This window comes from Dendrobates tinctorius, unplaced genomic scaffold, assembly GCF_039654945.1.
Source record: "Dendrobates tinctorius isolate UK_male_01 unplaced genomic scaffold, ASM3965494v1 ptg000233l, whole genome shotgun sequence".
In the NCBI taxonomy this organism is placed as follows: Eukaryota; Metazoa; Chordata; class Amphibia; order Anura; family Dendrobatidae; genus Dendrobates; species Dendrobates tinctorius.
The window spans coordinates 6,116,746-6,129,620 of NW_027361900.1; the positions used below are offsets into that span (position 1 = coordinate 6,116,746).

A 12,875-nucleotide genomic window follows, 5' to 3' on the forward strand; every position below is an offset into this window, starting at 1 on the left:
CTTAAATATGTGACACAGTCTGAGTGACAGTGACTGAGTGTATGAGCAGCTGCTGAGCGAGTAATGTGATACGTTTGTATGAGACCTCAGGATTCTGAATGAGAGAGAGAAAAAAAAGAGAAAAAAAACAAAAAACCAAAAGCCTTTATCTTTAGGAGAAATATGCAGATCAGTTAAATTATTAGAATATTAGGATATATAATGAAATATTATCTACACAACATATATTTCTATATTTCTATAGTAATTATTATTTCTTGATTTAGTTAATTGTGGATAAGTGCAAAGTGCAATCGCACATCAAAATGGTTTATGCAAATTAATTTTTCCAAAGGATAATTTTATGATATTCAAATTAATTTTGATGGTTACACATCTTCAGACAAATAATGGTATAAGCAAGTATAAATTCACATAATTTATACATTAATTATTTTTAATTTTGGTTTTGATAAATGAATTATTTCATGAAACAATATTTTTTGGTATTAAGGGGGAAATATGTTTTTTGATCCTGACTACATCGTCACATTTGATTAATACCCTCTTCTTCACACATTTTAATAGGAAATAAATAAATAAGGTTCAATGGTATAAGTATTGGGTATAATAACATTAAGTATTATAAAGAGTCATTTCTTTACAGTAAGAGGAATATTATATGCAAAGTTGCATAATTTGAATATTTTGGTAACACAAGTTTATGACAATTATGAAATAATCCAGATCATGGAAATATTAAGGGTATATGTTACTGAAGACATAACTACTCTGCATCAACATAAAGGCCTTAATCTTATTTTTATTTTTATTCTTACTTTTCATTATTTTTAATTCTTTCACCAATATTTAGTAAAGTAATATCTACTGAGAATATTGCTTCATTAAATATAGCAATGATATGGTTTTATTACAAAGGAAATGTTTCACTTCTGAGTTATATGCAACAATTCTTTTATTCATTCATTCAACTCACTCATATATTCTTATTTTGGTTCATGGCTTTACATTCCTACATATTATTAGTATAATAAATATATTCCTTATTAATAAAGATGATAACACTGGTTACATAAAACACAGTGACACCTATGGGTTGAAAAAGGTAATTACACCTATGACATAAAAAATGTTCTATCACATGAAAAATATGGATAATAATGTATTATCACTTATTATTAGTTTATTATTTCAAATATTGAAATCTATATATGGTACAAATTCTGATAATAATTATATGGATATTACTGATTGCTATGGTACGCTGTGATATTATAGGATAGGAAAATTACCAGATTTGGTATAGAATAGGGAATGAAGACTTCAAGCAAGATACTGAAATTACGTTAATAAAGACTTTTCATATTAAAATTGATTCTTATCAGTTGCAAGAAGAAGAATGCCGCGATCCCGAAGTCCCAGAAGGTAACAAAGCTGTGATTACTGAGTAACTATGTTAATTACAAATGCAGAATTCACCACTGACAGCCACAAGTGCAGTATTCACCACTGACAGTCACAAGTGCAGTATCCACCACTGACAGTCACAAGTGCAGTATCCACCACTGACAGTCACAAGTGCAGTATCCACCACTGACAGCGACAAGTGCAGTATCCACCACTGACAGTCACAAGTGCAGTATCCACCACTGACAGTCACAAGTGCAGTATCCACCACTGACAGTCACAAGTGCAGTATCCACCACTGACAGTCACAAGTGCAGTATCCACCACTGACAGTCACAAGTGCAGTATCCACCACTGACAGCCACAAGTGCAGAATCCACCACTGACAGTCACAGGTGCAGTAACCACCACTGACAGTCACAAGTGCAGTATCCACCACTGACAGTCACAAGTGCGGTATCCACCACTGACAGTCACAAGTGCAGTATCCACCACTGACAGTCACAAGTGCAGTATCCACCACTGACAGCCACAAGTGCAGTATCCACCACTGACAGTCACAAGTGCAGTATCCACCACTGACAGTCACAAGTGCAGTATCCACCACTGACAGCCACAAGTGCAGAATCCACCACTGACAGTCACAGGTGCGGTAACCACCACTGACAGTCACAAGTGCGGTATCCACCACTGACAGTCACAAGTGCGGTATCCACCACTGACAGTCACAATTAAAGTGTCTAACCTGACAACCAGAGGACGATGATCCTATGATGCTGAGATGAACTGTGTTATCACGTTCTTACCAAGTTCCAGAGGTTTCTAATCACCTGTAAAGCTTCAATGTAAAGCTGGTAAACAATGAAGGTAATTATCAGGAAGCTACAACCCTGACATGTGTCCTGTGCATTAGGACAAGGACTGGTTATGGTGCTATGTTTAGCAAGGAAGAGTCATTTTAACCCTTGCTTTGCTGACCAAAGACGTCACACCTGTTCAAAGACCAGTGCCGATGGAGGATTCCAGAATATCCAAGGCGAGCCAATGTAAGCCCAGGTTTTTAAAGGTGACACTGCAAAGATATTAAAGCTGCATTTCATCTATAGACTTTGTTTCTTATCAACATTTGAATTTATGGACTTTGATTTTTACACAACATGATTTCTACAACATCTATATGCTATAGAAAAACTGTGTTTCTAAAAGAACCAAGAAGAAGACAGAAGACATCAAAATGAAGACCAGATGACATCAGATGATGATGACTGGACCTGAGATGCTTCAATTTAGATTTAGGGAAGTATAATTATACATATTGTATATGAATATTGTTCACGGCTTACCATAACATGAATTCACATCAATTATGTCATTGAGTACTTATAACGGTAATCTGATATTATTATTATTATTATTGATATTAAATTATTTTGTCAAAGAAGAAAAAAGATCTCATTATATTTTGAGGGTTCCAATTAATGTCTGTCTCCCTCAAAAGGGGGAATTGTTAAATATTAATAATCCGTTAATTTCTTATAAGACTCAGCTCTGTACATTGCTTTAGCTTACACGACATAGGCTATTTTTAAGCTTGGCTCATGGTAGAAAGACAGCTCCATATATGTAGAGACCACGTGCTTTAGGAGACGTATATAATTCATGGCTAACTGTAGAGGTCGCTCTTGCTCCCTCCCCATCATGAGACACAGACGCAAGATGACATAACTGAACAACTGGTATGTTACTTTACTACAAAGAAGCCTAAGAGAGCCAGAGGCCATTTGCCATGTGGGATCTTAGAGAAAGAAGATGACAAGCTTTTGCAATAACGGACAATTTCTCTTTCACCTATTTTTATGTTTTTCTGTAATAATCTTTTCTTTGATGGAAGAAACCAAATAAACCACTACATTTTTATCTGGTAACTAGTCCTGAGTATTTTACAGGATAAGCATTATTTTACAGAGGATAAGAATTTCCTTGACCTGTTAGTTTTGCCTGAGAGAGATTCCCAACAAATGTCTGGATAGTTGAAATCTCCCATGACAACTATGTCATATTTTTGGGAGAACTTGGCCATTTGATGCATAAAGAGTTCATCCATATCTTCAGCTTGCACAGGCGGCCTGTAGTAAATGCCTACAATGGTGTCCTTTCCATTGTTCTGTCCTTGTATTCTTACCCAAACAGTTTACACAGAACTCCCAGTCTCTGAAGCTTCAATCTCTGTGCAGATATACGCACTTCTAATATACAACGCGACACCTCCTCCTCGTTTATCAAGTCTGTTTCTTGCAAATAAGTTGTATCCTTCTAGTCTTGTATTCCAATCATGTGTATCATCCCACCAAGTTTCAGTGATTCCAATGACATCATATTTCTTCTCCTGCGCTAGTAGTTCCAATTCTCCTTGTTTGTTGCCCATGCTTTGTGCATTAGTATAGAAACATTTTAGTTTGTGATTGGTTTCTCTTTCTCCAATATTTTTATTAATTAGATTCTTTCGTCTTTGTTCTTCCTTTCCACTTCTAATAGCAGAGTTCTCAATAGCATTTGTCAGGTGTATGGCTTTTTCTGGTCTTTTGCTTCCCTTCCCATGTTGTTCTAGTTTAAAGCTCTCCTTACAAGTGTAGCAAGACGACTTCCAAATACATGTTTTCCAGTCTTCGTAAGGTGCACCCCATCTCTAGCAAGTAGTCCATCATAAAGGTAACTCACTCCGTGATCCAGAAATCCAAATCGTTGCTGACGGCACCATCGACGTAGCCAGTTGTTCACCTGCAGAATCTTATTCCACCTCCTTGTTCCATGGCCATCCACTGGGAGGATGGAAGAGAAGACCACCTGAGCTCCCAGTTCTTTCACTTTCTTGCCTAAGTCTTCAAAGTCTCTGCAGATGGTTTCCAGGTCGTTTCTTGCAGTGTCATTTGTCCCCACATGTAGTAACAGGAATGGGTAGTCATCTGTAGGTCTGAAGAGTCCTGATATCCTGTCAGACACATCTTTAATTTTTGCACCTGGAAGACAGCACATTTCTCTTGAAGTTATATCCGGTCTGCAGATAGCGGCCTCTGTTCTTCTCAACGGGGAATCCCCCATGACCACCACTCTCCGTTTCTTCTTCACAACATTTTTCTTTCTCCATCCAGGAGGACTCTGAAGGCGTACAAGGTTGCTGTTTGTGGGCAAAGTCTTATCCTGATGTATTTCTTCATTGGTTTCCTGCGTGAGAGCCTGGTACTGTTCCTGAGGAGTATGGGTGCTGACTGCCTCCTGATCCTCCTGCTTCTCTGGGTCACATGTCTCCATTCCTCTGTTTCTTCAGGTGCACTTCGAATTTCTTCTCTTTCTGTAACATGAAGAGATAATTCTGCTCTGTCTAAGAACTCTTCGCCTTCCTTAATGATCTTCAACGTAGCTAACCTCTCTTCGAGACTTTGCAACTTTTACTCCAACAGGGACACAAGCTTGCATTTGTGGCATGTGAAGTTTGGCTTTTCCACTGGTAAGTCTGTGAACATGTAGCAAGAAATGCAGCTCACCAAATGGCTCCTGGCCTCTTCCATATTGCGATTTCTTAAAAACGATGAAAGATGAGCCAAAATTCGGCGCGCGGCTTTACGATTTCCTCTTTTCAGCTGCAACAGCCAAAACCCAGTGATCGTTGAGCTCGCAGAGACTCTTCACTTATCCCAGAAGGCAGTGGGAATATGCAAATGATCTCCTCAAGACTCTTCCCCTGGTTTTTCTGGTCAAGAGATACAAGAGATGCTGCGTTTAGGGGTCATTGAAGAGTCAGATAGTCCCTGGGCATCCCCAGTAGTGTTAGTGCCCAAGAAGGATGGGACTACACGGTTTTGTGTAGACTATCGTAAGCTCAATGAGAAAACAGTGACGGATGCATATCCCATGCCGCGTGTGAATGAGTTGTTAGACCGGCTGGCGGGGGCAAAGTATTTGACCACCATCGATCTATGCAAAGGCTACTGGCAGATTCCCCTTAGTCCTGACGCTATTCCCAAGTCGGCATTTGTCACCCCGTTCGGCTTATTCCAGTTTCGAGTTATGCCATTCGGGATGAAGAATGCCCCGGCGACCTTCCAAAGGCTGGCTGACCGGCTTCTGGATGGTCTCCAGGACTATGCTTGTGCCTACCTGGACGACAATGCCATCTACAGTGCGACATGGGAAGAGCATCTAAATCACCTAGAGACAGTATTGGACAGGATCCACCTGGCCGGAATCACCTTGAACCCAAACAAGTGTCACATGGGCAAAGCAGAGGTTCAGTATTTAGGGCATTGGGTGGGAAGTGGGAAACAGCGACCAGAACCAATCAAGATTGAGGCCATAGCCAAATGGCCCACCCCACGCACTAAAACCCAGGTCATGGCGTTTCTAGGGACAGCGGGGTATTACAAGAAATTCGTTCCCAATTACAGCAGCGTAGCCAAGCCCCTCACTGATCTGACCCGTAAGAACCAACCCCGCCAGGTAACCTGGACCTCAGAGTGTGAGGAAGCCTTCCGCCAACTAAAGGACGCCCTCACCAATACCCCTGTATTGGCCGCACCCGATCCAACTAAACGTTTCCTGGTTCACACAGACGCTTCTATGTTTGGATTGGGGGCAGTGCTGAGCCAAGTCGGGCTGGACGGCAAAGAACACCCGGTAGCTTACCTGAGTCGGAAACTACTGTCCCGTGAAGTAAGCTATGCGGCCATCGAGAAGGAGTGCCTGGTGGTAGTATGGGCACTCAAAAAGTTGCAACCATATTTGTATGGACGACAGTTATCCCTCCTAATGGACCATAATCCCCTAGTCTGGCTTAATCGGGTCTCCAGAGACAACGGCAGATTGCTGCGGTTGAGTTTAGCCCTACATCTTCTGGACTTCACCATCCACTACAGACCCGGCAAACAAAACGGTAACGCCAATGGACTAAGTCGACAAATGGAACTTGTACCAAACCCATAAACTTCGGTCATCCCCAAACCGATCCGTTAAGGATCAGACTGTGTATGCCGATCGCGTCGCTGCAAAGGGGAGCCGTGTTACGGAACCACTCAGCACCCAGAATATGTTGTGCAGTTATATGTATGTATAATAGGTTCCATGGGAGATGCATGTCCCTAATGCATCAGCCCACAGGCTGCGCCCTGCCGCCCCCCTCCTAAATATCGGCAGGCTCCGGCCACCTGCGGCTATTGTAATGTATGTCTGGCCTGCCGCTTTTCTATTGGCCTGCCCTCTGTATCTGTGTGATATATTCTGTGACCTCTGAGTAAAGTGTTGTCAGACTGGAAATACGTGGAGAAGCAGTGATCTTTTATATGTGCCCATGTAACCAAGGAATTCCAGCCAGCGTCCTTCATTCAGACTCCTGCCAAAGCAGAATGGACCTCCGGAAACATGGGGTGGTACTGAAAGAGGTACCCGAGATAGGAAGACCCCGTTGCACAGATTAAACAACAGTAAACCAGAGCTGCACTCATTTATGGTGGACCATTGGAGCTACTATGAATCCTGAGCAGAAGATTAGAGAAAATAATATTGCTCCCCATTTCAGGAGAGATTGTGCAGTAATCTGAATTCCTTAGGATCAAAAACAATGTAAGTTATGACGTGGAGTGAATCCATGAAACCAAGGCTCAAGCCATGCCAACACAGATCCTGCAGGCATGAATAAATGTATATTTCAGCCATCAGCCACGCAGTTTGGAGAGGCGAGTTGTAAAATAATCGCCAGGATTCAAGTACCGCGTGTACCGCATTACTCGCCAAGTACCAAATCCTAATGAGTAGACTCGCTCATCCCTAGTGACCATGATACATTCAGCAGCACAGAAGGGAGAAAAGGTAGATTCATCTGATAAGATCTCAGGGATCTAGGAAGCCAACAGCATCATTACCCTCCGCTTTCTCTTACAAGCCCAGCATACTTTTCTTCAAGTGATTTTCTATCTTGTCAGCACATTCTATGTACGCTGTCATTTGGCTTTATAGTTTAGAAGGCTCTGGCTGTTACCTGTCTAATTCTTGTCTCTTTGTCTTGAGAATAAAATTTAGGATTTCTATGCAGCCACAGCTCCAGTCCCGAGTAGCAGCGGCAGCGACGGGTGTTGATGCGAGAGACTAGTGCAAGTTTCTTGCATCACACAAAGTAGTGTGATCCTGGCCTAACTTTGCATTCAGTGTGACCCTTTAAGCGCGCACTCGGCCTATATTGGGTCAGGTACAAGCGATCATATATATCTCTCTTTAAGAGATCACCCTCACACTAATCCCAGGGGGTAGGTGGATCCTCCAGGTTGTAAGTTCTATAGAAAAGGGCTTTCACTGCCCAAAGTAATTTGAACAGTTTTGGGTGGAGGAGAATGTTGTGGTCTAGAGGCAAAATGGTGATCATGGTAATACGGCCGGACTACACCACCGATAAAGCAGCCACAGCCGGTGACTGAGAGGAATCTGTGACTTCTCTGCATTCAGTGGTTACTACTCACCTGGGTAGTCATATGTGGGAATCTCCTCTTTACACCACTCATCACCCCTCACATATGTCTCTGTAGTATTAATATGGGTCAGAGCTTCACCCTGAAACAAATATTGTAAAAGTCACAGACAGATGGAGAAGTCCCATCTATGATCAGCTCTAATCCTGCCATCTCCACCGTTCTCATTACACAAGTATAAAACATATAATACTGGTGGATAAAACAAGACTGAGCACAAGACCTTCACAGCCGTCTACACATCATAGGGGAGATCTCCTGACACCTTCTCTCCATCTACCTGATGATCCTGAGGAGCACTGGGATCTTCTTGGTTACAGTCCTGTGGAAGAAGAGGACGGGGACATCTCTCTGGTGTTGTCCTCTTACTGGATAGATCTGGAGGAAGCACATACAGGGACTGAATTCATTCTCTACATACAGATAATTATAGGCTGTGTGTATTTAGTCCTGTCTATTACCTGGTGATGTGAGGGGCTGGAGAACCTCCATTATGACGTTCTTGTACAGATCTCTGTGTCCTTCTAAATACTCCCACTCCTACATGGAGAAATAGACAGCGACATCCTGACACCTTATAGGAACCTGACACATACAATGATACCGTCATCCCCCCGATCCCTTCATAGTGTTACTGTATAATGTCCCAGCATTCCCAGCAGTGTCACCTCTCCAGTCAGCAGCTCAATCATCTTGTAGATGAGTTCTAGGATCTTCTGGTCATTGATGTCCTCATGGATCAGGGGGTGAGGTGGAGGCCCCGTGATTGGGCTCAGGGGTCTTCCCCATCCCTCAGACACAGGGTCCTGACAGCGATCACTAGAGGTCTTCTTCACCACTGTGTAATCCTGGTTATGGAGACACATTAATAAATCTCACTCCAGACATTTCCAGAGTCCTCACCTCTCCAGTTCTGTCCATCTGTTATTCCCATAGATAAGAATGATGTAATGTGACGTCATCAGAATCTCTCACCTCTCCAGTGAGACGGAAGAGGATCTCTAGGGTGAGGTGTAACATCCTCTCCGCCATCTTGTCTCTGTCCATATCCATCCTTGATGGGAAAATCAGGAAAATTCTCTTCTGTAGAAGATCTTCACTGAGAGGATCCGATATTGTAGAGACCTGAATGAGAAGAAGATGATCCGATGTAACATCATAAGAATCCTGTGTAATAATACAATTACTGGAGATAATAAGGGAAACATATGAGGAGATTTATTATCTTACAGGGTTTAGTTTTCTCCCCTGACATCTACTAATAAAACCTATATATTTAGGCCACAGACAACAAGCAGTTTCCTCCTCGGAGTCGGCAGCTGAACACGTTCCTCATAGACTCATCAACGTCACCATCAATTCCCATCAGAGTGAAGGAACATCGCTCCTCTATTCAGCTCTATGGGTCCAGGATGAAATCCACTGCAGCCCCTGCAAGAAAAGAGCGAAGTCTGGTGAGACCCCCGAGGCCGGAGATTTCTACAGCTGCTCTGTGTGCACAGGACCTGTGATGAGGTCACAGGAGGGGAGGAGTCAGGGGTCACATGATCAGGGCCTCAGTGTGTGCAGGACTCTGCTGTGCTGGTTGTCATGGTGCCAGATGAGGGGAAGTTTCTGTGTGGGGTCAGGAGGGGTTTACAGGGTGGATGTAGCGGAGCCGCGTGTGTACGAGGTGTACGGAGCGGAGCCGTGTGTGTACGAGGTGTACGGAGCGGAGCCGCGTGTGTACGAGGTGTACGGAGCGGAGCCGCGTGTGTACGAGGTGTACGGAGCGGAGCCGTGTGTGTACGAGGTGTACGGAGTGGAGCCGCGTGTGTACGAGGTGTACGGAGCGGAGCCGTGTGTGTACGAGGTGTACGGAGCGGAGCCGTGTGTGTACGAGGTGTACGGAGCGGAGCCCTGTGTGTACGAGGTGTACGGAGCGGAGCCGTGTGTGTACGAGGTGTACGGAGCGGAGCCGTGTGTGTACGAGGTGTACGGAGCGGAGCCGCGTGTGTACGAGGTGTACGGAGCGAAGCCGTGTGTGTACGAGGTGTACGGAGCGGAGCCGTGTGTGTACGAGGTGTACGGAGCGGAGCCCTGTGTGTACGAGGTGTACGGAGCGGAGCCGTGTGTGTACGAGGTGTACGGAGCGGAGCCCTGTGTGTACGAGGTGTACGGAGCGGAGCCGTGTGTGTACGAGGTGTACGGAGCGGAGCCGTATGTGTACGAGGTGTACGGAGCGGAGCCGTGTGTGTACGAGGTGTACGGAGCGGAGCCGTGTGTGTACGAGGTGTACGGAGCGGAGCCGTGTGTGTACGAGGTGTACGGAGCGGAGCCGTGTGTGTACGAGGTGTACGGAGCGGAGCCGTGTGTGTACGAGGTGTACGGAGCGGAGCCGTGTGTGTACGAGGTGTACGGAGCAGAGTCGTGTGTGTACGAGGTGTACGGAGCGGAGCCGTGTGTGTACGAGGTGTACGGAGCGGAGCCGTGTGTGTACGAGGTGTACGGAGCGGAGCCGCGTGTGTACGAGGTGTACGGAGTGGAGCCGTGTGTGTACGAGGTGTACGGAGCGGAGCCGCGTGTGTACGAGGTGTACGGAGCGGAGCCGTGTGTGTACGAGGTGTACGGAGCGGAGCCGTGTATGTACGAGGTGTACGGAGCGGAGCCGTGTGTGTACGAGGTGTACGGAGCGGAGCCACGTGTGTACGAGGTGTACGGAGCGGAGCCGCGTGTGTACGAGGTGTACGGAGCGAAGCCGTGTGTGTACGAGGTGTACGGAGCGGAGCCGTGTGTGTACGAGGTGTACGGAGCGGAGCCGTGTGTGTACGAGGTGTACGGAGCAGAGTCGTGTGTGTACGAGGTGTACGGAGTGGAGCTGTGTGTGTACGAGGTGTACGGAGCGGAGCCGTGTGTGTACGAGGTGTACGGAGCGGAGTCGTGTGTGTATGAGGTGTACGGAGCGGAGCCGTGTGTGTACGAGGTGTGCGGAGCAAAGCCGTGTTTGTGTGGACCCCTCTGTGTACGCTGTATACACCCGTATACCCCCAGCTTCGGTCACAGACCCCTGTGTTCACTGTATACACCTGTTTATCCCCAGTTTTGGTCGCAGACCCCGCGTCTCTCACACTTTATACACCTGTATACCCCCAGCTTCAGTCACAGACCCCTCTGTGTACGCTGTATACACCCGTATACCTCCAGCTTCGGGGCAGACCCCACAGTGTATGCTGTATACACCCGTATACTCCCAGCTTCGGTCACAGACCCCGTGTTCACTGTATACACCCGTATATCCCCAGTTTTGGTCGCTGACCCCTGTGTACGCTGTATCCACCCGAATACAACCAGGTTCGGTCGCAGACCGCTGTGTACGCTGTGTGACGGGAGTATTCTCCAGAGCAAGGAGGGACAACAGGCCTGGGAACGATCCAACAGATTTATTGACCAGAACACAGGAACAACACGAAGGTAATTTGCAGAGTCCCAAAATAAGTCCACAGGAAACTGATTCGGGGGCACCTCCAGACAATCCTTGTGCCAGATCACAAAACCATAGTCCTTTTAGAGTCCCAGAAATCCGCCACGATCACACTAAGGCTGAGGCTTCCTCAGACAGCCTCGCCCTTCTCTTTCAGCATCCAACTCACATCTGACTGAGTTGCACAGGGATCTAGTGTCTCTGCTCCTGGATCAGCCCATGTGTGTAGTGGAGGAGGGTTCCACTCCTCCTATGCAATGGTTTGGCCCACAGCAAGGCACCGCTGTGTCTACGAGGATGTGTATTGTGAGTCCTCCCCCTGCTGAGGAGAACAATGGTGATTCCCCTAGCTGAGTTAACCCAAGCCTGAATTCAATTATGGTCTAGATACACAAGTCTTGTGGAAAGGAGACAGGTTACTTACATAATTACATTATAGTCCCAGAGACACAGGCAATGGGGGAAGGAAACATATTGTTACAGGTACACACAAGACATTGCAAAGTATTGGGGAAAAATACATATCATGACAATCCCTTCCCCTCCTAATTTGTGTACGTACTAGGGACCTCTACAGGTCACTGGTTAAGTACACAAAGGCATGGCGTAACTTACATGTGGCTTCATGCAGCCACGAATTGGCATCTTTGCTTTCCCACATCATTGCCCAGGAGAACAGCTGCAGGCAGACCACCCATCACCCGAACCACACATCGCCTGACCCCAAAACCAAAGTTCAGATCCACAGTGGCTGTGGGAATAGTCCTCCATTGTCCACCAGCCAGTTCAATGACAATCCCAGGTCCTCTATGGATTGCCTCAGGCCGAACCACTCGGGGATCAGCCAGCGTGAGGAAAGCCCCTGAGTCACAAAATCCAACAAGTCTTTGTCCATCCAGCACGACCTCCTGCAAGTGCTTACCTCGATGAGCTGAAGTCGTCATAGCTGCGGGTCGCACACCATAAACTCCTAGTGGTGCAACATGGGTGGGTGAGGCACTAGGCCAGTCCTCACGTTGTGGTGACACGTCTTCCTCCATGGCACTTAGCTGTACATAATTAATAATATGATTGGGTACAGGATCAATCCTCATTTGAACAGCTGGGCAGGAGGCTTGCAGATGCCCCGGCTGCCCACATCGATAGCATCTGCGCTGTGTCTCACTCCATCCAATGCGTCCTCTTGGGCAAGGAGTAAGGGAACCTGACGGTCGGCTCCCACCTGAAGGTGCTGTAGGGGTTTGAGGACGATTCCTCCATGAGCTGGCTGGACATGAGGCCTGCAGATGCCCCGGATGCCCACAACCATAACACCTGCGCTCTGCTACTTCCTCTCCTCGTCGTATTCCAGAAAACGCAGTGGAAGCAACAGGAGGCACATTAACACAGGTATCAACACGAGGTGGTGGCTCAGAGGAACGTGGAACAATGGGGACAGAAGAACTGGGGGCCACCGGTGTTGTGGAGCTGGTAGGCCTCTCTCCATCCTCCAACAG

At 46.1% G+C, this 12,875-nt stretch overlaps 1 protein-coding gene across 3 annotated transcripts in view; it reads right to left on the reverse strand.

Moving 5' to 3' along the window:
* The window catches only part of LOC141060233 (uncharacterized), a 78,906-nt gene extending 70,143 nt beyond the window's left edge, over positions 1-8,763 (reverse strand). The window contains exons 1-4 of one of the 3 annotated variants that reach the window (XM_073556464.1): positions 8,588-8,763; positions 8,381-8,504; positions 8,200-8,297; positions 7,911-8,001 (exon numbers count right to left, since the gene is read on the reverse strand). In XM_073556464.1, coding sequence (XP_073412565.1) covers positions 7,911-8,001; positions 8,200-8,297; positions 8,381-8,411 — 220 coding nt within the window. In that variant the 5' untranslated portion in view covers positions 8,412-8,504; positions 8,588-8,763. The remainder of the gene's footprint in view (positions 1-7,910; positions 8,002-8,199; positions 8,298-8,380; positions 8,505-8,587) is intronic. The other 2 variants (XM_073556462.1, XM_073556463.1) reach the window with 2 other exon arrangements.
* Between the last annotated feature and the right edge of the window lie 4,112 nt (positions 8,764-12,875).